General features: G+C 34.3%; 1 protein-coding gene across 4 annotated transcripts; it reads left to right on the top strand.

Annotated features, from left to right (window-relative positions):
• Positions 1-88: 88 nt before the first annotated feature.
• On the top strand, positions 89-15,815 carry LOC126821817 (caspase-8). Of its 4 annotated transcripts, none has more exons than XM_050550321.2 (12): positions 89-293; positions 2,315-2,676; positions 3,212-3,456; positions 4,969-5,094; positions 6,642-7,001; positions 7,725-7,787; positions 8,130-8,186; positions 8,574-8,660; positions 9,688-9,786; positions 11,246-11,548; positions 12,168-12,366; positions 12,860-15,815. In XM_050550321.2, exons 2-12 carry the CDS (start codon positions 2,348-2,350, stop codon positions 12,990-12,992), a joined length of 2,001 nt encoding a protein of 666 aa, XP_050406278.1. In that variant the 5' UTR covers positions 89-293; positions 2,315-2,347; the 3' UTR covers positions 12,993-15,815. The 4 variants fall into 4 exon arrangements, with proteins under 4 accessions (XP_050406278.1, XP_050406280.1, XP_050406277.1 ...); XM_050550323.2 differs by lacking the exon at positions 89-293 and adding an exon at positions 330-509; XM_050550320.2 differs by lacking the exon at positions 89-293 and adding an exon at positions 637-723.
• Positions 15,816-23,888: the final 8,073 nt, after the last annotated feature.

The raw sequence follows: 23,888 nt of genomic DNA, 5'->3' as shown, positions 1-23,888 counted from the left end.
TTGAACAATCAAATTTGAACATGAGGGGACGTAAAAAATAAACAAAAACAATGATAAAAGATATTGGAATTAGTGCGTTTTTTCTTTAACTTATACTGATTACAAACGATTCCAAAATTTTAATAAGCCATCGACCGGTTTATTCGACTGACTATTTGATTTGTGGCTAACCAATCGCGTCTACAAAGGAAATTTCGTACGGGGAATTCCGCTCAGCTATAAATAAACTTTTCTACGGATTTCCCAAACTTTGGATTAGGTTTCGTGGAAACAAGAAGGAAGAATATTCATGAGTATGTAAGAATTTTATCATTCTCACAATGCAGTGAACAATGTAAGATAATGTAGATATTTGTGTTGAATTATATTATAAAAAAATTTGTGTGAAATATAATATAGTAAGTAAGAAATGATTCCTTTTGGCGAAAAATAATAATCACTCCTGTGGCTGTGAAAAATATAGAAGTATTATTAGAAGGTAAAGGTTCCAAAACAGCCCGAGAACAGAGGTAGGAAAGAGTGATATTTTACTGTATTTTCATATTGATATAGGGACGGATACGAACTGTCAGTGGACATAGTCTGTTCTGATACAGTTCCTAAAGTAGGCCCATATATGTAATATGAATATGGCATCACAGTTTGACATGACTTGTGGAATATGTCTAGCTTCATTCTTCGAGTCTCTTTTTTGTTACAAATGGCGCTGAAATGGTTCTAATGGTAAAATGTTTTTTTTGTCTTAATATTGGATAGAAGAAGAAGAAACTTTATTGCATAAAACAACCTTACAAGGTTATGTGCATATACAAATAAACATAATAGAAAGATACATGAAACAAACAAAGGATACATACATTGACATAATTATACCAAGATACACAGCTTTACAAAGACATATATAAAAGCTCCTAAACATTTTAAAATTTCTGTATTTTTATTCATCAACAGGATTTTAAATTGTTGTAAATCATTCAGTTTATAAAAATTTGGTTCATGAGCTAGAATTAAATATCAAAAGCCCATATTTTCCCTGTATTAAGATTGACATATAATTCGTGTTTACTTTGTCGAAGACTTTGGATGATATTGAGTTAGAGACTTTTGATTATTTATATATAGCTCAGGGATTTTTACAAATTAGTCATTAAATTGAAACAGAAAGTAAAGAAATATGTAGCTTTCAACAAAACACGAAAGATAAGATGTGGAGTAAACCACCATATCAAAATACATTGGTTGAGACGTGCCCCTGAACACATGATATGAAAGGGCAAACTATAAATATTATGTAATAATAATAATAACCATACTTGTGGATGACTTAACCAATGGCTGTGGCCGACTTAACTGTGGACAAGTTTGCGTGTAGACGACATAACTCAGTCCCACTAAGGCAAATGTAACAGGACTTACGATCAGTTAGAAGTTAGACTGTATATTTAAAGCTGGACTTTGTGTGATATTTCTACTATTACAATATTACAAACTGGTATTTTAATTGTAAATGAAGTTAAACAAAACAACATACTCTAAAATGGAGGATATCAAGTGACACAAAAGCTACTCAATCAGGGGACACAGATAATACATAGTCCAACATGTACATGTATTTTATCATTTTTTATGTATGTTCTCAAATTTAGATTTGTTTTGGGTGTACAGCTTTAAAGGAGGCAAGTTTTTAACTTGGTGTCATCCACAGTCTTCGACATTGCAAACACGACTTATTGGTCAATTTAAATCAACATTGATGTTGTTATCTTACCATGAAACAATGGGCTTCTGATGCAATATTTAAGACACAATGAAAATCTTAAACCTGGCACACAAATCGCCTGCCAGAAGGCTTTCGAGTGCCATTTGTAATGAAGCAACTCGATGAATGAGGCTAGACATATCCAAAAGGAGACTGCTACCAGTATTTGAAATCTTCTCCATTTGGCCGAACATAATAACTGATTAGAAACAGAAACATTTGAATGTACATCAGTTTATATACATTCATATTGCATTAATATATGTGTTGCAACCCATTTGTGACCATTTCTAGGTGCCAAAGAATAGAGATTTATTTCTGTTAAGCTACATGTCTAGATTATGGAAATTATAGACACTATATCAAAAGTTTATACTATTATTTAAAAAAATAGTTGTGTAAAGGTCAGTTCCGTAAGAAAAGACAAACTACATTGTCACTGGTAATCATAATTCCAGAATATATTGAAGATTTAAATATACTTAATACCCAGAGATTCACAGACACCCGACCATTTCTTTTAATTTGCAGTGTTATTTCTTGTATGTATTTCAGGTATCTTTAAAAACAAATAGAGCAATCGTCAAAATGAGTTGCTCAAATCAGTTGCAGACAGATGCTGATAGTGATCTGCATACTTATAGGAAAAAACTACTTTATATCGATAGTGACTTGACAAATGATAATATAAAATGTTTAAAGTTTCTTTGTTTGGATAAAATACCTTTAGCAAAACTTGAAAGAATATACCAAGGAACAGAACTTTTTGAAATCCTCTCGAACTATAACCTCCTAGGGCCAGGAAATTTATATTTTTTGGCACAATGTCTGAATGTGATTTGTCGGAAAGATCTTTCCAGTTATCTGATAGACAGCCAAATTCTAGATTTAGATAACCGTAGAATATCATTGTACAGGTAATGTATTTCTGCTTTGGATATAAAACATAATCTTGTTTGAATGTGGTGAACAAGCAAATAAATAGAATATAAATTTTCAGTCGTTCCGAAATGACCGCTCAAATAAAACTGGCGATACGCCATCCAGTGTTCTATGAGGGACAGTGTCACTACTACACCCTAATCTTTTTTTGAATTTCATCTGTCAAGGTTCTTGTATATGCCTGTTGATGTGTATGTACATGGGACCTAAGTTTTTTGTCTCACCTGAACGACCAGATACTGTTCATTGACAGGTCCCCCCCCCTTTCCTGCACCACTGATGATATGGGGAAACCCAGAGCCACTAATGATTCAGCTAGTCATGATTAAGAGTAGCCAATACTAGCCATTGTCTTACCTTTTAACATAAATTTGTGGGATGAAAGTAAATAAAAGATCTGAATTCTATGTACATTATAGTAGAATTTGATGGTAGCCATTACAGGCCAAAATGAAATAAAAACAAAAGTATATTGTGTACTTATATTTGTTATCATATTTTATTTAATAGGATATTACTGTTTGATATCAGTGAAGATATGGATGCAGAAGATGTAACGAAAAGTATTTATTTTTTCGGAAAAATTCCAAAGTCTAAGATGACAATGATAACAACTGGAATGGATTTGTTTGCTTATTTGGAACAAGTTAAGGTTATCAGTCCCCAAAATTTGAACTATTTGATAGAATTGCTGGAAATGCTTGGTCGGGGAGATTTAAAGGAGAAAGTTGATGAATACCGGTCCAAAAATCAGGGTATGTTACATTTGGAGTAATAAAAGGGATTTTAGCACACGCAGAAGCTACATGTATTTACATGTACACTCATGAATCTTTTATGCTTAGACAATCTAATTAATATACAGATCTATATTTCTTTCATTTTTTTATACTTTCAATGGCCTCAACTACATGAAGATCTGACCGGTTGTAGTGGTAGGTCGCATCAGTGGTCATACAAGCGACTTTTGACCCTAGACATTTGATTAACCAATCAGCGTTGATGATTCTAGTGGGATACCTACAGTTCCGTGCACCACACGCCAAATATTAAATCCTGCACATAGTGAAAAACTGTAGGTTGTGAGATTACGGGTAAAATCACCTTGTTTTGTTTATCTGAAGTACAAAAGACAGAGAATATTCTTATAACAATCTCCATTAAAGGGGCATTAGATAAGATTAGATAAAATGAAATGAAATGGGGTTTAACGTCCTACTGTTTTGCTCCGAAAGATTAGATAAAGCGCTGATAGTTCTCGCTATAATAGTTAAAAAATAGATAATGAAAACAGAATATTCTGATAATTTCAGTTAAATTTCTTCACTCTAAACTGAGATATTAGCAATTTAATTTTAGGCTAGCCTCAAACGTCATTACTAACTTTGGTGCGATAATAAACCAAGTCTTGATTATCCATTTTTACGTTAAATTACCCATCACAAAATGTATTCAAATCCAGTAAATATCGCAGGCTAGTGATGACATCGAGAGTGGATTATGGTCTGGATAAGTTAATTAATGTCTAATTGATAATTTAGATAACAAGAAAGACCCGCAATAGGCAGATTTAGCTTTTGCATAATGCATGTTTAACAAAAGCCTTCAATAAGTAAGTGCAGGAGGAACGTACTACACGCAAAACAAAACAGACAATGACAATATGACAATGCGGATATGACAAACAATAAAAGACATTCCAAGAAATAAACAACTAATATCAGGTGTAATGAAATATATTTAACACAAGATACAATTTTATGGATACACTATTACTGAGTTTAATACTATGCGACGTTTCAAAGAGGATGATCTTATCTTTATCAAGCAAATGATACAAATATGTGAATATAAGTAGACAAATATATACAGAATATGAAACAAATGCAATTAAAACATAACTCCTTTATTTGATTAGGGGGCCATGGTATTTAAAGAGGGAAAATTCATATTAAAGATCAATATATTTAACACTATTAATGGGACAAACATAACAGAAATAATGCGACCGATCTTGGCTGTGGTCGTCCCTTGAATGGTGATAGTCTGCCAGTTGAAATCATGAGTTAGAACGTCTACTCTAATAGTAAGTGCAGGAGAACTGCACTACATACAAAACAAAACCTACAAAACAACCCTGCGTATATGACCAACTATAATAGACATTGCAAAAAATAAACAACAAATCTCAGATCAAGTGAATAGATCAAGTTATGGTCGTACAGCATACCCATCTTTGAGATATATTTTAATTTGTTCTTGCATAGATTCCTGCAATACTATTAATGAGAGTAAAAGGCCACTACAAAAAGATGAAGTGACAAAAATGAACACAGAAGAGTCTCCCCCTGAAAAACAGTATAATAGTAGTAGTAGTAGTCCGAGTTCAGGTGGTAAGTATACAACTGTGTATATACAATGCTTACAGTGTGACTATATTATTTGACACGACCAATGTATATACAATACTTACAGTAGGACTATATTTGACACGACCAATGTTGTGTATGTTCTGCATATCACTGTCCAAACATTGCTTGAGGATAGGAAATTATTCCATTAATACAACCTTACATATTTTTATGTGTTAATATAACCGTATATATGTAAAAATGTATTGTAGTCACCCCAGTCTATCCGGACGTCCACAATTTCTTTGTGAATACTCTACAGGTCACAGTTTTTATCCAGTTTGACGAAACTTGAAATACAGATTTATCTCCATAAAATCTCCTTTCCATATTGGCATGTAGCGGACGGTAACATCATGCATTATGGCACCAAATTTTACGAAAAATTTACATTTTAGTTTGGGGACACTCTAGAGGTCACAATTTTGATCCGATTTTGATGAAACTAGAAGTGTGTGTTTATACATGTAGCCCCAAGATCTCTGTTCTTTTTGATATTCGCGCATATCGGACTGTAACTTCCTGGATTATGACCCCTGATTGTACGAAAAATTGCATTTTTAGCTTGTGGTCCCTCTAGTGGTCACAAATCTTATCAAATTTAAAAAAACGTTTAAATATCACCTTTACACCATAATGAGGATTGAGTGGTAAAACTGCTGGACAAAGTGGCTGCCCCTCGTACGCAAATAGTGTAAAAATGTATATCAAGGTTGTAGACTCGCAAGAGGTTACAATTTTGATCCGAATTTGATTAAACTTAAAATGCATGTTTATAACCCAAAGATCTTGGTTCCTTTAAAATATTCGCACATATTGGATCATAAATTCCTGAATTATGGCCCCTGATTGTACGTAAAATCGCGTTTTTAGCTTGTGGTCCCTCTAGAGGTCACAATTTTTATCTGAATAAAAAAACGTTTGAATATATCACCGTTACACCTTAATGATATACATGTATGGTATAAAAAATTGTGGACCCTCTAGATCTGATTTTGATGAAACTTTAAATTGATGTTTATATTACAAAAATCCTGGTTCCTTTTCCATAATCACGTATATCCGAACATAAATTCATGGATTATGGCCCCTGGTTGTTTGAAAAATGGCATTTTTAGCTTATGGACCCACTAGAAGTCACAATTTGTATTCAATTTTTAAAAATGTTTAAAGATATCACTGTTACACATCAATGAAGGTTGAGTTTGAATTTTGTAAAAATCTGACCCAAATTGCTAGACAAAATGGACGCTCCTTGTATGCAAATAGTGTAAAAGTATGTAATATAAGACCTGGCAACTGCTAGTTTCTTAATGTGTCTAAAAATGCTTAGACTGTAATGCACAGAGTAACGTGTCAAGCTAAAGGGATATGTTTTATTGAAACTTCCACTCAGTGTTAAAACTGCTGTATCTACATGTATTTCTACGCTCGATACTGAGTTGTTGCCATGCTTATTGGACGTTGGTCTTTTATGAAGAAGGAATCATCTTGCTGAAAAGTCTTAAAGCATAATTTATATTTTTCAGATAGCATTATACCCGACCCCTTACTCATCCAAATTTCATATCAACTTCAAAATGATAAAGGGAAAATAAGGGAGCTTGGAGTTAGGTTTGGATTAGAAATTGAAACCATTAACCGTATATTTCAACAACATCAGTTACGACCAGAAATGGCTATGCTTACCATATTTAACAACTGGCATAGTTCCAGATGTAAAATATATTCAAAGAATGAAATAAAAGATGAATTTATAAGAGTATTTAATGCATGTGGTATGACCGAACTTTCAAATAAACTCTCTGAAGTTCTACACAGATCCCTTGAGATGGAACCACAACAGACCTCAAGTACTGGAACTAAAAAACAACATTCAGCATATGAAGGTAAAATATTGTTTAATGTAAGAACTTATAGCACATGCCAGATTAAATTTATTCACTCCAAGTTAGAGTCCAATTTCCTTTTTAGTTTTACAATCCTGATAATGCCAAAATTGTGATCATATAACTCCTCATCATACAGTCCTGCTTATGTCCAAATCATTATCTTCCACCTTAATATGTTTAGATGTAACTTATGGTACACTGGATATGTCCAACTCAAACTCAAAAAACTCTTTGTACAAACCAGACTCACACCACTCTCACCATGTCCTATACTTACTCATACATTTTTAATTACATACATGTATGTACAAATTATGCTCATTCAACTCAAATTATACAAAACATGCTTATTCAATAATTATATAAAATGTGCTCATTCAACTCTGAAATCTAAATATTTACAAGTTTAGCTCATACAACTCAGATTATGTATGCTTATTCAATAATTATATAAAATGTGCTCATTCAACTCTGAAATCTAAATATTTACAAGTTTAGCTCATACAACTCAGATTATGTATGAACTATGGTCATACAAATTTTACGCCACTGACAAAGGGTTTGGTTAAGACACCGAACAACTCATTTATTTTGGCTCTCTATATGTTCATGAGTCACTGAGATCATTTTCCTTGGCCATGTTCAGATGCAAATAGCATGCAAAATCCACAATTGAATTCTTGAAATGTGTATTTTCATTTGTTTTATTTATGTTTCTAGTTGGAATGAAAGATATACACATGACTAGTGCGGAAACACATGAAAATATACCCGTTACAACAGGTAGGAATTTATAAACAACCTGTGGAATACTGGGTCTTACGTTCTGCTTAACCCAAGTGTTGCTCAAATTTCATCATTTTTGCTAAATGCTGAAAATAAAATTAATAGTATTAAATATATGTATTTGCCTTTATAGAATTTTCGAATGTATTATAGGGTTGTTTTTTTTCTTCAAGTCTTCCAGAGCTTTCTTTTCATTGTATTTTATTTGCCTTAGATGGTTATAAAATATAAACTCCTGTCTCACCCAATCTTTTTCGTATATATATAGTTGATGAGAAACAAAAATATTTTTGATTGAATATATTTACCATATGCATCAAGGTTGAGTATTAATTGTAGGTGAAGCTAGTATTGTTGAACCGCCAGCACCAAATGATGATAATCACTCAGATACAGGTATGTAGAATTAAACAAATCTATAGAGTACATTACTTCTTGAACTTTGTACTTATGTCTGGACTTAAAGATAATGAAACTTTGAGAAGATTGCATTCTAAAGGAGTAGTCAAATGACTATATATTTCTGTTTTCATTTGCTTTAAAGTAAGGCTGTCAATGCATTGGATTATAATTAGAATGGCCTGGTTTAAAACCCTGCATCTGCTGGGAAATTCTTGAGGTTCCTTTTATGGTCGGCACTTACAGGGCTAATAAGAAAACTCTAGTCATTCATTGGTGAATCCTTAAAGCGACAATAAGTCTATGAAAGCCAGAATAATCTGTCATCATAAATCAGATCAGATGTTAGGTTGATTGTCTGTAGATATTTTTCTATATAAACAGTAATGCGGGATGTTGAAGCAATACAGAACCTGTCAATACAGCAACCTCCACAGATGGATATTTACAGAATGGATCGAAAACCTAGAGGTAAGATAACTCTAGATTACTATAATCACATATTATTATGTTTCAAGGAGAAGGTTCTCCTGTCTAACTGTGTTTGTTTTATTGCAACAGAATGGAATGGAATATGGTTTAATGTCTTAGCAACACAATACTTCCGTCATTTCGAGACTAACATATAGTGCAAGTGCAACCCCTACTCTTCCTTGCTTTTTAGTACAATCCAAATGACAAGGCAGACTGTCTTGTCAGCCCCTTTAGGTGCCACCCTTCCTGCTAAAGTAATAAAATGAGTTTTGTATCTCCCATATAATGTTACAAACTAGTACTGGTAATAATTTATTCCCATATGATGTTAACCTTTATTCAGTAGGGTTTGGATGGCCGAATGGTTAGCATGTGTGTGCTGTATCATACGGTCTGTCATTGAGTCAATTGGCATGGTTTCGATTCCCCGGCTGTACGTGACAAGGAGTAGGGTCGCCTGTCCAACCTCATGGGTTTTCTCCAGGTCCTCCGGTTCCTCCCACTGTTAAAGACCCCTACGGGCATGTGAATTACTGAAATAAAATTGAACCATGTGTTAGTCCCGAAATTACCTAGTTTGTGTCGAGTGGACTTTAAACCCCATTTCTCTCTCTCTATTCAGTAGGTTCAGTGTGTCAAGATTATTTAAAGACATTAGTGCTTTAGAAATTTTGGCCAATTATAAAAAATAATTGCATGTTTGCCATAATTCAACTCGTTAGTTAAATCTTGGTCATTTAATTGAAAAATGAAAAATTTGAGACATATCTGATAATCCAATGTTTTGGGGCATTTCAAGTTTCAATATGCGTACAGATTATAGACTATAATGGTTTTCAAGAATATCAGAAAACATATGAGATTCTTTACTCTAAGTAGGCATGTGTTTGGATTTTCAATGATCAGGTGAGTACTGTATAAAGTTATTTTGAACCTGCTATGGTATAAAAATAATTGTATTTTATATTTGGGTTTAATAATGTAAGTCATAATATCCCTTTAATATAATGTGTTTGATTTTAAGGTTTTTGTATTATAATCAACAATGAAAATTTTAAACATGATCATTTGGATGTTAGTTCCAGATATATGAAAAATCGTCAAGGATCTAGCATAGATAAAGGTAAGTAATTCCATCCTGTCTTTTGGAATTCTTCACCAATAATGCTTGAAGGATTTCGATTAAATGTGTTACTGTATATTCCTTGGGTAATGATTATTCATATTTTTTAAATCTTGGTTACTAGAATCTGTAGATAAACTTGTCATTGTCAATGGATAGGAATTGTTAACATTTTGATCCATAGACAGATAAATTATTGATAGCCTAACGCAAATTATTGATCAGCTGTTAAAGGGGCTAAGTCTCTAACTCAATATTTCCATAATATTCGAAATTAAAAACATGAATTAGAATTCAATATTGATGTTGTTATCCTAATATCCAATATTTAAGACACAATTAACACTTTATAATCAGTACACAAGTCGTTTCGCGTGCCATTTTGTAATTAGTAAAGGCTCATTCACAAACGACAAAATAATAATTTAAAAGACGTGTAGAAAGCACTAAGCAGGCATAAACTACTGCCAATCAATTTGAACTGTTAACATATTTCACCGAACATAATTAATTAGAAATTACAATATTTTTTTTCTCAAAAATTGGATATAAATCACTTTACATACATTCATATCACATTAATAAGTGCTTTTAGAACCATTTTTTATACGCCCACATTGAAATATGGTTGTATATTGTCGTCGCACCCGTCCATCCTTCCGGCGTTAGACGAAGAATCCTATTGATTTTCAGCGATTTCCGATAATTATTGCCAGAGTTACGGCCCTTGATCACTTTGAAAAATCTTGTGGACACTCTAGAGGCCTAGGTTAATATCCAATTGACTTTAAATTTATTCACAGTGTTTAAGGTCATGAGACGAAGAAGCCTATTGATTTTCAGCGATTTCTGATAATTACTGCCAGAGTTATGGCCCTTGATCACTTTGAAAAATCTTGTGGACGCTCTAGAGGCCAAAGTTAATATCTGATTGACTTCAAATTTATACACAGTGTTTAAGGTCATGAGACGAAGAAGCCTATTGATTTTCAGCGATTTACGATAATTACCACCAGAGTTATGGCCCTTGATCACTTTGTGACGCTCTAAAGGCTAAAGTTATCATCCGATTGACTTCATATTGATACACAGAGTTTAAGATTTTGAGACGAACAAGTATATTGATTTTCAATGAATTTTTATGTCTTGAGTTCAGCTCTATACAAAACGTTAGCATGTGGCAGAGCTTTATAAAAACAAACAAATTCTAATGGTTTTCTGATAATTACTTCATGAGTTGTTGCTCTTAATCAGATTTTAGTGTATTATAAATGTTTCATTATCGAAAAAAGTAAAATATGCGACATCTCTTTTTGACTACTCGGACGATTTAGCTGTTGTGGGCGTATGTTTCGTTGCCTGGCAACCTATCTTTGTCTATTTCAAGGTTCCAAAATATAGAGCCATATGCCCTTTAAGCCCACTTGAGCTTTTGTTTATTAATGTCTTTCTTTTTCAGACCGTTTGATAAATACCTTTGGGAAACTTTCGTTTATAGTGAAATGTTTTGATGACCTTACTGCAGTAGAAATGGCACGTACAATTAACCATTTTGCCTTGAATGAAGATCACACAAACTATGATTGTTTTGTTGTTGCTATTTTATCACATGGCACCAGAGATAATGTGTATGGATCGGATGGTAAAATTGTTGCTATAAGAGATCTGACAGGTCCACTCAAACCTCTCAGTTGTCCAAGTTTGTGTGATAAACCAAAGCTTTTTTTTATTCAAGCATGCCAGGGACAGGACAGGCAAGAAGGTAAACCAAATATTTTTATATGTCCACATGGATGTATGTTGTTGTCACCTTTGTCTGTACATCGTCCATCAGATGGGTCAAACAGAAGACGAATATTGAAATTCAGAATTACTCGTTCAGAAATTGTGGAGTTATCGTCTCATTTAAGTCTAAATTTCTGAAGAAGTTTGTGATTGTATATTTTGGTATTGCCATTGCCCCATGGAAAAAGTTATCATCAAATTAACTTGCAATATAAGTACAGTGTTTATATTTATGAGATGAAGAAGCTGTTTAATTATTGTCAGAGTTATTGCTCTTGATCACTTACAAAAATTTTGTGAACACTATAAAAGGATATTAAGTTATCACCCAATTGACTTGAAGTTTTGTTTTTGAAATTATGTGGTTTCTTTTAAATATGTCTAATTTCTATGACTTAAAAGAATTGGATCATTAAAATAAAGATGAGAGTATCTTCATTAAAACCTTGCACTGTAATCAATTCAGCAATTGTGTATCCATAAAATTGTACCTTGTGTTATTTGTTTCATTACCACTTGCTAACCAAGAAGATTTGATCAGAGTTACGGATTGAAACTGTACCTTTTTTATTACCTACTATCATGTACTTTTTTAGGGTTGCCTTTGGAACGAGATGCAATGCCTGAAATTAATGTTGATGAAGATACGCCAACAAGAGGAGAGGTTATCCCTAATGAAGCTGATTTTCTACTTGGCATGGCCACCATACCAGGCTTTGTGTCTTATCGTAGTAAGACAATGGGGTCATGGTATATAACTAAATTATGTGAAACTTTCGATCAATATGCTGAACAGTAAGTTACTTATTATTTGGACGATGGAAAACCCCTTTTAGAATCTGGGGGGTTGAATGGCTGAATGGTTAGCGTGCGCGCGCTGTATCATAAAGTCTGTCATTGAGTCGACTGGCGTGGTTTCGAATCCCCGGCTGTACGTGACAAGGAGTAGGGTCGCCTGTCCAACCTCGTGGGTTTTCTCCGGGTCCTCAGGTTTCCTCCCACTGCTAAAGACCCCTATGCGCAAGCGAATTATTGAAATAAAATTATACCATATGTTAGTCCCGAAATGACCTAGTTTGTGTCGAGTCGACGTTAAACCCCATTTCTCTCTCTCTTTTAGAATCATGATCTAAGTGATGCACAGAGTGACACGCAACAAAATCGGTTGGGAACTACGTGTTTCTACTTGTCCTTCATTAAATTATGGATATATTAGAGCTACATTATTTTTCACCGACTGCACAGGTCTAATTATCTTTCAACTAATTTCTGTATATTTTTGTTTCAGTTTTGATATATTGTGTTTATTAACAGTGGTGAACAATGTGGTTGGACAAGCCAATGCTGAATTAGATGGAGGCAGATATAAACAGTCACCAGCTCCTTTCTATACCCTGAGAAAAAGACTCATATTTCAGTAATAGAAAAATAAAATGAAGAGCTGAGATTGTGGAGAAATACAACATGTTAATATAAATCTAAATGGGCTGTGATATAATAATAAAGACAATCAGGCCCGTAGCCAGCTTGCAGTCAAGTTTCTAGGGGGGCACAGTCTACTGTAGGTATATTGGTCGGCAACTTTTTTTTTCAGGGGAAGGGGCTGGCTATGGGCCTGAAGACTATTGGTCTGAAAAGAGTCTAGGAAGCTCCATGTTAAACAATGTTCTAAACTTCTAAAAGTCAAGTGTATCAACCTACTATCAACAGCTGCCAAACAAAATTTAGCACAGCATAGTATAGACCATACAAAATGTAGATTTAATTCCTTTAAAGGGCACATCAATTGACCATTTCAAAATCGTATGTAATCTTTGAGTGACATTTAACCGTCGGGAAACGCATACAAGAAGAACACAGTTTTATGGGATGCAGTCACTAGTTTTATTCTAAAATCGTATGTAGTTGAAGTCAGTATTAATTATAAACACTTTAGCCAGTTGCACACCAGTCTGATCGCAGTTATTCGATATACGGCCGTTATTATCTGCCAGACCCTCGAAAACACTTCTCTATTTTTCAATTACAGTCTTAATCCAGGTTTTGGCGCTTGACGTCACACGGACTATACATCTTATCACACACTGATCTGCAGTGAATATTCGCTTGGCCTGCTGTGTCGCATTATCTCTGTAAAACAGATTGATCTTATCACTGATACACAGGTTGATATGGACTGACAACGTTGCAATTAACATGCTGGCTTATACTAATCATTACCTTATAGAAAAAAGCAAATTCTGTATATGGTAGAAGCGTATTTGGTCTAGATTATAACTTATGACTAAATTTTAATATTAATTTGATTAATTCTACATTATCTTTAATTGTGTGACTGAGAATTGTGTTGGTCTTACAAAGGTAGAAACTGCTCCTTTTTTCATAAATTTATCAACTACTAAGTTTAATGGAAAGAGTGGGTGTGTTGTTTTGTAACTTATTCAAATCCTGAAGGTCGCAATAAACATTTGTTGTGGTTTACCGCATAACTTTATTGAAATTTTCGGAATATGCTTAGAAAAATAAATCCCGGTGATCCATTCCCACAATTCAATCGTTACCATCCATTATCGACATCATACCAGTTACTGTTTAAAACAGTTAACCCCAAATAGCACAAACATTAATTCTTTTTTATAGGCCCACATTGAAATGTAATCGTAAATTGTCGTCTCCCCCATCCGTTGGTCCGGCGTCCACAAGCAATTCCTTTTTATACGCCCACATTGAAATGTCCGTATGTCCGTCAGTCCACAATTGCCTGTGGACGCTCTAGAGGCTATTAATATCCGATTGATTTTAAATCGATACACGTGTTTAAAGCCATAAGACGAAGAAGACTATTGATTTTGCAGCGATAATTACTGCCAGAGTTATGGCCCTTGATCACCTTGAAAAATAATGAGGACGCTCTAGAGGCTAAAGTTAATATAAATTGTCTAAGGTCATGAGACAAACAATCCACACAAATTCTGATGTTTTCTGATAATTACTTCATGGGTTATTACTCGTAATCAGATTTTCATGTGTTGTAAATGTTCTCATTACTGGCAAAAGAAAAATATGCGACTACACACGTTGACTGCCGGATGACTTAACTGCCGTGGGCGTATGTTTCGTTGCCTGGCAACCTATCTTTTCAGCATAGAATTCTTTCAAAGAAAATAACCAAAAGGGGCAGATACATGTGGTTTTCTTGTGGTCTCCTCACGTTGGAGGTAAAATTTTGACTACCGACATCTTTTAATTTGTAAACTTCTAGTTATTTAAATTCAGTCGAAATTATTCGACAAACACCATGGACCTTATAATACATTTGTTAGGAACTACATGTTTCTACTTGTCCATAATTGCATTTGGCAACGTCGTATTTACGGGAGGTCTATTTTTGCGACTGAGTGAAGATGACTCAATTAATTTGGTGTGAACTTGCTGTAAAGTGTATATAGTAACTACAGGCTACAAATAAAAAAATAAATTTGTTTGGCCATATTATGTTAAATAACGATATTATTATTATTATTATAATATATAAAAAAAGAAAATAACAGAATTAACCTGGATGTCAAGATAAAACAAATGCTAATCAGAGCCTCTACTTCATTCATAATAACACAGGACAGGAGTGTAGTCAAGGCCAGGCATGGGGGTGGGTGCGAGTGAAAATATTTGGAATGTGGAACTTTGTTAGGTATAAATACTACAAACCATGTGAATTGTTGGCTATAATGAAATGGTGTGATCCATTGGGGTCATCAGAGAATGAACCCCATCGATATTCAGCGTTCCTCTACCTTCTATTCTACACCAGTTCATACAGGAATGTGCTTATGACTTAAATCATTCTTAGTGTATCTTATGTTAAAATATGTTATTACATATTCAGTCTTTTTGAAAGTTTTGTTAAAATGTGTTATTACATGTACATATTCAGTCCTAGTGAGAATTATGTAAAAATTGTTATTACAGATTCAGTCTTACAGTATATAATATAGTATGTTGAAATGTTATGTTAAGCTGTTTTGAATGGATTTTGTATAATATTATTTAAAGGGACATATACTTAATTTGTATTTCATTAATGTGCTTGCACGTAGGTCTTTAGCAGTGGGAAGAACGGGGGAAATCCCATGCACAAAGTTGACCCCTCGTCTTTGATGGTAAATGTTATGTTAAAGGGCCAATCCCGATAATATTTTGGAGAATAAAACTGCTTAATTTTGTGATAAAATCCCTTAAAATCCTCTACGTTATTATTATTATTATTGTTCGATTTATATAGCGTTTCATTACACGTGAAGTGTTTCTAAGCGCATATCACAAACATATACTTCAAACACACAGAAACAATCAAAATCAGGAGAACATAATTAAACACAGCTGCCTGTTAGGCGCTATTATTCAAAGGTTTATATCCAACAAATCAACCGGCTAATCTCTATATTGAACTCAGTCGAGGTATTACCTGATGAATGGTCGAGCTACAAGCTCAACAATACCTTTTCCATCTTAAACCCGTCAGTCTTCATCTGGAAATGGAGACCGGTGTACCAAGATGTATTATGCGGTGTCTGGATAAAACCAGAGTTTTATTTTATGAAAATAATGTGCAGGTGAAATTTACCTTTCGTTATCAAGTACAACGCATGGGTCATTCATTGTATAGACCTCTCAAGGAACGGGAATCGATTATCAGGTCACCCAACGAAAAAATGACCGGAAATCTTAAAAGGGTTACGTGTCCGCATCAGCAGTTTTGACGTTCCCGTCCAAACCACTCATTATTTTGAGACAAGGTAAATAAACCATTCCTCTATATTTCGGTGCTTAAATTTCATACGTAGGCTACTCAGATCTTTATTTTTGAGACTCTGTTCAAATCGGGATAGTCTCTTTAAATAGTTTGAATTAAGAGTGCAACATCATGAGCACAATCCAAGTGTTCTAGCTTTCATGTTAACACAATAATCTAGTCGATCACCAATGAAAAGAATAACAGAGCTATTGAGACATCCTTGAAGTCGGTTAACTTTCTACGATAAAATAGTGAAGATAAATCTGTGTTGTAAATCACAGGCATCTGCTGCGTAGCAATAGTTTCGGTATTGAGCTTACAATCTTAACAGGCGTGCTTTTAAACATGCATTATGCAAGAGCAAAATCTGCTTATTACAAGTCTTTCTTTAGGCCTGAAATGTTATGTAAATTATCAATTAGACATTAAACTTATCCAGACCATAATAAACTCGCGATGTCAAGGCTAGCCTTCGATGTTGGCTGGATTAGATTCCTATATGCCGCTAACGGCCATTGATAATTAAATTTTAAAAAGTGGATAATCGCGACTATGCTGTTTATATTAATGATTTTAGTAATGATGACCGAGACTATGCAAAAATTTCACCCGCTTCTTTCTCGGCTCATAGTGGATCAATTTGACTGAAATTTTCAGCAAATTACCTTTACACTATCTAGTTTTTAACTATTATAGAGAGAACTGCCATCTCTTTATATCTTTTCTCCCATAATGTATCTTTAATTAGTATTTGTTGGTCTATCCACTGTGCCAAGAGCCTTATTAAAGACTGTCATGTTATGTTAGGGACTGGTGGATGATTACTATGGTACCTATTTGGTCCGCACTTGAATTTCCACTTGGAAATTCAGCTTGCCCTCATCTCTCAGCTTTTCATCCGCTGGTAGTAATTGTAACTGAATTCCTCCGCTACCTTGTCCTACTCTTGTAGAAGGACATGGTTCCCCCTTTCTGTTCAGTGGTGTAGGAGGGAGGGACTGACAAGGGCAGCTATCTAGTCGTTTGGATGACAAAAAATACTATGTCCTGTGTACACATTGGCGTGTACGTAAAAGAACCCTTGGCAATTTGAATTCGGATTAAAAGTAGGCCTTAGCACCGCTGTCAGGGAAACCTTTCCCTCCTAGCACACTGCATGGTATATGCTCCTCTTCATTAATTTAATCGGAGAGAATTGTAGGACGTTAAATTTCATTTTAGCGATTTTGATTAATATGGTAATGGTATGAACTCGACACGTAAAAAACTGAATTTTTGATTATTTCTTCGAGATCTTATACACAGAGAACAAGTTAAAGCAGTACTTGTATTATTTCATGACTTGCCTGACGAAGTTTTGACGTTCAAAACTTGATAATATAAACTCTGAAAAATCAATGTGGTTTTCAAGAATACAACTTTGACAATAAGAAAACATAAAGAGTTTATCCAGTTCTGAGATTGCAATCCTGATTCTTAAAATAATTCGAAGATGCCGTATTGGAACGAAAAGGTATGGAGGTGCTTAGTAAGAAACACAATTCAACATCGTCATTGATGATGATGGTTAGCGCGTGCGCGTTCAATCATAAGATCTGTCATTGAATCAACGGGTGTGGTTTCGATCCCCCGGTTGTACATGACAAGGAGTAGGCCGAGTAGGGTCGCCTGTCCAACCTCGTGGGTTTTTCCGGTTCCTCCCACTGCTAAAGATCCCTACGCGCATGCGAATTATTGAAATAAAATTGAACCATAATATGTTAGTCCCAAAATGATCTAGGGTGTGTCATATGGACGTTAATCCTAATTTCCAATAATCAATGTTAAGAAAAATCGAAAGAAAGTGAAATTGTTGAAATAAAATTAAATGGGGTTGGATAATGAAACGGACATACCGAGCATGCTGTTTGTTATGGTTGGGGAAATGAACTAAGTGAAAGTTCCCTTACAAATGTATTGTTCTGGTATTAATAATACAGAGTATTTGGTAAACTTCGTGATGATAAATCATAATCTTTATTTTTGTATGTCAAACCAGGATTACAAACTATATAATAACCAATTAAACACTACTACATCGATTTCATGTAACCGGAGATAATAAGCCTATACAGTTAATGTACAACATAGGGGTTAATAAGCGGACGGGATATTTACGGTTATGGCTAGTCTACGTCATATATTATTGTCCTAAAACACACTGACTAATATCTAAACAAACACGTGTGGCACTGGAAGATTTTTATAATGCTGTTCAGACATAGTTATTAATGTTTGCGGACTTCACAGACATAGTTTGGTATTTACATTACAGGGAACATTTTCACTCACAAACAGAATCCAAGAAATTCACGACTTTCTTTATTTCCGTTTGAATATTTTTCTTGCTACATTAACTTTTTACTTGGTATAATTGGCATTTTTCACTTGAACTACCTTTTCTTTCATCACCTCCCTTACATATCACTTAAAATATCAGCTATATTAATACGCCTCTGTACACCCAGACGTCCATTAATAAACTCGTGAAAAACAGAAAACCCAGAAGACATACACTAGGTCCCATTTGTGAATGTTTTATAATTAGATTTCATGTCATTGACATTATTTCCTACGGGTAAAGTCATATTGTATTTGTCATGCAATGTCCCCGTCTTATCAACTTGTTCCAATGCTTTGTTACATTCATTATTAAAGGCAGACATGAAGTTATCCCCTCCAGGAGATGTTGCCAGCATAGTTTTTCGTCTTTCCAACAACCCGTCTTTCACACGTTTCTCATCCAATTTTCTCATAAATTTTTCTCGGTTTTTCTTATGGTAGCACCAAAAATGGATACCAAGAAATCCCAAAAACGCAACTGCTATCACTACGTATGGTATCCATAGTAATGACACACTAGGAATCTCCCCTGTTGAAGTTGTGTTGGTGGCCGTCATGAATTCCACTGTTTCAGCACCATCCTTTTCTGGCTGTAAAAACAAAAAAAAGAAAACAAGTTAAAATTTAATATTAAATTTTTCCTCGGGCTGTAATCTAATACAAAATTAAACCAAACATAAAATTAAAACACCAAATAAACCTTCACGAACAATTCCACAGATTCGTCAATGTTCTGTGAATGTTTCGCATGCGTCACCCTCCTTTATACCCACGTAAGGTCACATTAATTTGTAGGTTCTATGACTTTCAGCAAAACCCACAGATCTAGTTTTATGAACTTTGTCACAACCTTTAAAAGAAAAAAATGTTAAAGTAAATATAGCTGCTTGGAAGGTCGAAAATAAAATGTGCAAGTTCGAAAAAGAACTAAATCCCCAGTGAAAAGTCCCACCATGTGAACCAGTAAACATCCGCAATATATAATATCACCATAGTCAACCAACACTGTCATCGCTTTGCCTCAAAATCATGAATGTCCACCAAAACCTGACAGAAATATCAATTAAAACCTTCTCCTTCGATTCAAATCCCAGGGTCCGTATTCAAAGGATTTCTTAAAGTTGAGTAAAAATACTTAATTTTTCCACTTAACTGTGTTACCGTAAATCGATATTCAAAGGCTGTATGTTACATCTCTTTACTTTAATTATGGAATATCCGCAATCACCAAAAAGCACGAATTTCTAACTGATCGAATACCTGCCACTGCCCAAAATCGCGAACTTCTAACTTCGCATGCAAGTTATGTCCCCTTAGAAGCACCACTATAGTCATACTAAACTAGTAGATTTTTATAGAAAATTCAATTTCAATAGATTTCAATTACAGTTATCGAATAATGTAGTATAATGGCGGATATTGTAAACTTTATTATTTTAAAAATGTATAACGAATATAAAACATCTTAGCAATTATACACAGGGTCTTTAAAGTTAGGATGCGAACACATCATTCAATACTGTTTATAAATCTATCATTTGAGAAATTCATGGAAATTCTGTCAGTGCCTACACTTTAGAATCCCAAACGCCTTGCGGCGTTGATGGTACATTGTGTATACGAAAGATGCACGTGACTTTATTTTCTACCTGAAGAATACCGATTAAAACACAATAAGTAATATGTACAAGAAATTAATTGTTAAACATTGGTAGGACACTGCGACCAGCAATCATCATCATATATCTGTAAATTTATTTACAAATGAAGACAAGAACATGGTGCAAACAATACTACTGCCAATTTGCAGCTAACCACTTCAAATACATGTATGTATATGGGAGAAATTGTAAAAAGTAAATCAGGCCTTGTTTCTCATGGTAGTATAAATGTTTGTCAAAATCTACAATGGAATATCAACACAGTGTCAAATTTTACAAGCCAATTTAACGCATTAAACTTTATTATAAGACAGTCGTGGAAAACATGAATAAGCAATACGAAAACGATAAAATGATCGGAAAGAAATATATCCTTGACCATCTCGGTGGTAGTAACCTTATACACTATTATGTCACTACAACACCAAAGCTGACGATAAAAAATGAAAAAAAAAGATTGAGGCCAGCTACGCTCGGCGACATTATCTTTGTTTTTAAATCTCAATCCCCTAACTTTTAAAATCACCATTACGGGCCTGCTACTACACTGTATCCTCCGGTTAAAAGAAGTCATTATAATCTCGCTTAACTTTAAGGTACCTCCTATAGGTTACTTAAAGTTAAGTGGATTTTTTTCACTTAAACTGGCCTTTGAATATCGCTAAAAGACTAAACACTTAAAAGTTAAGGCAGCTTAACTTAAGGGAAAATTTTATACTTAACATTGCGTTTGAATACCACTTACCCTTAACTTAGAGGAAGTTACGTATATTTAAGTGAAAGCTGGTAGTTAAGTGACTATTTTAGAGATATCCTTTGAATACGGACCCAGGTATCTTTGAAAGTCTTTTAAATGGTGCTGGTCATGGCAGAGTAACGAAAGACACCTGTGTCCCCGTGGCTATCAAACTTGATAATTTCATTACAAGAAGTGTCTCCAGATGATCTGTTCGCGATATGGTAGATTAGAAAATACGTCCATAATGACTTATACGAGTTATATACGTCAACTTAATTATCAATTTTGTTTTGATAAACGACTTAAGTTAGCTTTCATGAAGATAGTGTGATACACAAGTTAGTTTGATACTAATTAAGAGTTTTAGAATAATGGAGATTGATTTGGTCAGCAATTCAACAGCACAGTAGACTTGTATTATTGGACAAAATAAATGTTTTTATAAAAACAATAAGAAAACCAGATTAGGTAACAAAATCTAGATGTCAACAAGTCTTACCTATTCAATTCTGATTATTTTAATTGATAACTAAATTCAACTCGCTTATTGTCATTTGCATTTTTCAGACAATGTCTAATTTTTAAGACTTAATCCAAACTAACTTGTACCGAAATTGATTATTTAACATTTAATTAAGAAAACATAGCGGTAGATAATCTCCCGCCTTGGGAGTCAATCGGATTAAAATGGGGCCCATCAAAATAAATCAGCAAAAATTATAGGTGACGCTGGTTGGTTTTAACCATATTCTACATATAATCTGCGGTAGATGCCAAATGTTGCCAAGTTTTAATTCATTTAATTCGTGTGCATACTGAATGGAACTGGACCATTTTCGGGCTGATGTTCCTTTTAGAGATTCAACTTTCACAATATTGAAGTTAGCCAGGTATTCAAAATTCTCTCAAATGACGAACAGAAACTTTAAGAAAATCTTATGATCTTTATATGAGACGAGCTGCTTGACTTGGGGATTTCTTTCTCGTTGAATCCCACCAAAGCCGAGCAAAACTAATAACGAATCTGCAAATACACCTAGGAATTATTTATTTTTTCTTTTACTTTTATACGTCTTTTTTCTCCTTGGTGGTGAATGGACCAATCGATTTTTAAATGCTATATTTCAGTGAAGTTATTCAGTCTATCGGGCATGGATTATGCAGTGTGATTTAATGATAAGGAAAGGTCACACGAGACTTAAACCAATTTGCGGTTATCGAAGTCTTCAAGAATTTTTTCACCATAAAATTCAATACTCGCCAACCACGAGAGATAATAATAGCGAAAATACAAACAAGAGCATCACTAACGCTGCAATATACGTCCACATTCCTGCTTTGATTTATATGGTACTTTTTAAAATGAACAGAATGAAATATGAAATGGCTGTGACTGTAATATTACAAGAGGCAAAGAAGGCTAGGCGTTGGGTTTGTTTTGCCAAATTGACAGACTAAATAGTTGCAGCCGTCTTTACGGTATAAGGAATAAATATCCAAAGTTCCAAGATGATCCATTCAGAATTGCAGCCTGTAGACGATGAATACAAAAATTGGACGTGGCTCTGCCCCTGGGGGTTGGATACGGAACAATATAAATAGGTACCACCCTGTTATTGAAATGAACAAACCTGTTAATTATTGCAACCTGTGGTGTATTTACAGATAAAAAATTAACAAAAAGTGGGCGTGGTACCACACCCCTAGGGGGCGGGACATGCACCAAAATAAATAGTTCCTACCCTTACAGTATAAGTAATAAATTTGCCAAGTTCCAAGATGATCCATTCAGAATTCCAGAGTGTAGACAAAAACACAAAAACTGGGCGTGGATCTGCCCCTTGGGGTTGGACACGGACCAATATAAATAGGTACAACCTTATGATGGATCTGTTAATAATTGTAACCTGTATATCATTTACAGACAAAATATTAACAAAATTTAGGTGTGACACCGCCCAAAAAGCGGAAGGGGGGGGGGCATGCATCAAAATCAATACTTGTCGTCCTAAGGGTATAATTATATTCCTTATGTGCGCTAAACACAAAAATTGGGTGTGGCTCTGCCCCTGGCGATCGGGGTATGTACAAAAATCAACAGTTGTCCTCCTTAAGATATAAGGAATACATATGCCAAGTTCCAAGACGATCCATTAAGAATTGTGGCCTATAGGCAATACACGGACACACAAAGAAAGAAAATGGATGTGACTTCCCCTGGTGGTCGGGCAATCCCCCCCCCCCCGCCACCACACAAAAACAACAATAGGGATCATCGTGAAGCGTGCCATATTTTTACATGTAATAAACCAAGAAGTAGTAAATCTATAAAGTTGTGTTGTTATGAATATTAACCTCTACTTCTAAATGTCATTTAAGGATATTAACAATATCTTATTTCAAATTTATAAAAAGGGATCAGGAAACAGGCATAGACTATATCACTCCTCTCTTCATACAAGGAATATAAAACATATAATAAACAGATTTTTACATATTATATAATAATGGGGAAAGTCATATAAATTAAATAAGTTATATACACGTTATTTATAAAAAAAATGAAAAATGAGGAATTTCTGTTTTATAACATCATTTAAATTGTTCAGATATTGAAGCGTCTGGTGTACTATTTTAAAGATGTTATTAGATGTAGCCTGATTATCCGTGCCGATAGTCCGATCCTTAATGTAAATCCGTCGGCTTTTCGGGTAGAAATCATTGAACAAGCTTTATTTTG

This window comes from Patella vulgata, chromosome 5 (assembly GCF_932274485.2).
Source record: "Patella vulgata chromosome 5, xgPatVulg1.2, whole genome shotgun sequence".
NCBI lineage: Eukaryota > Metazoa > Mollusca > Gastropoda > Patellidae > Patella > Patella vulgata.
This window is presented reverse-complemented; position numbering and strand designations above follow the sequence as displayed.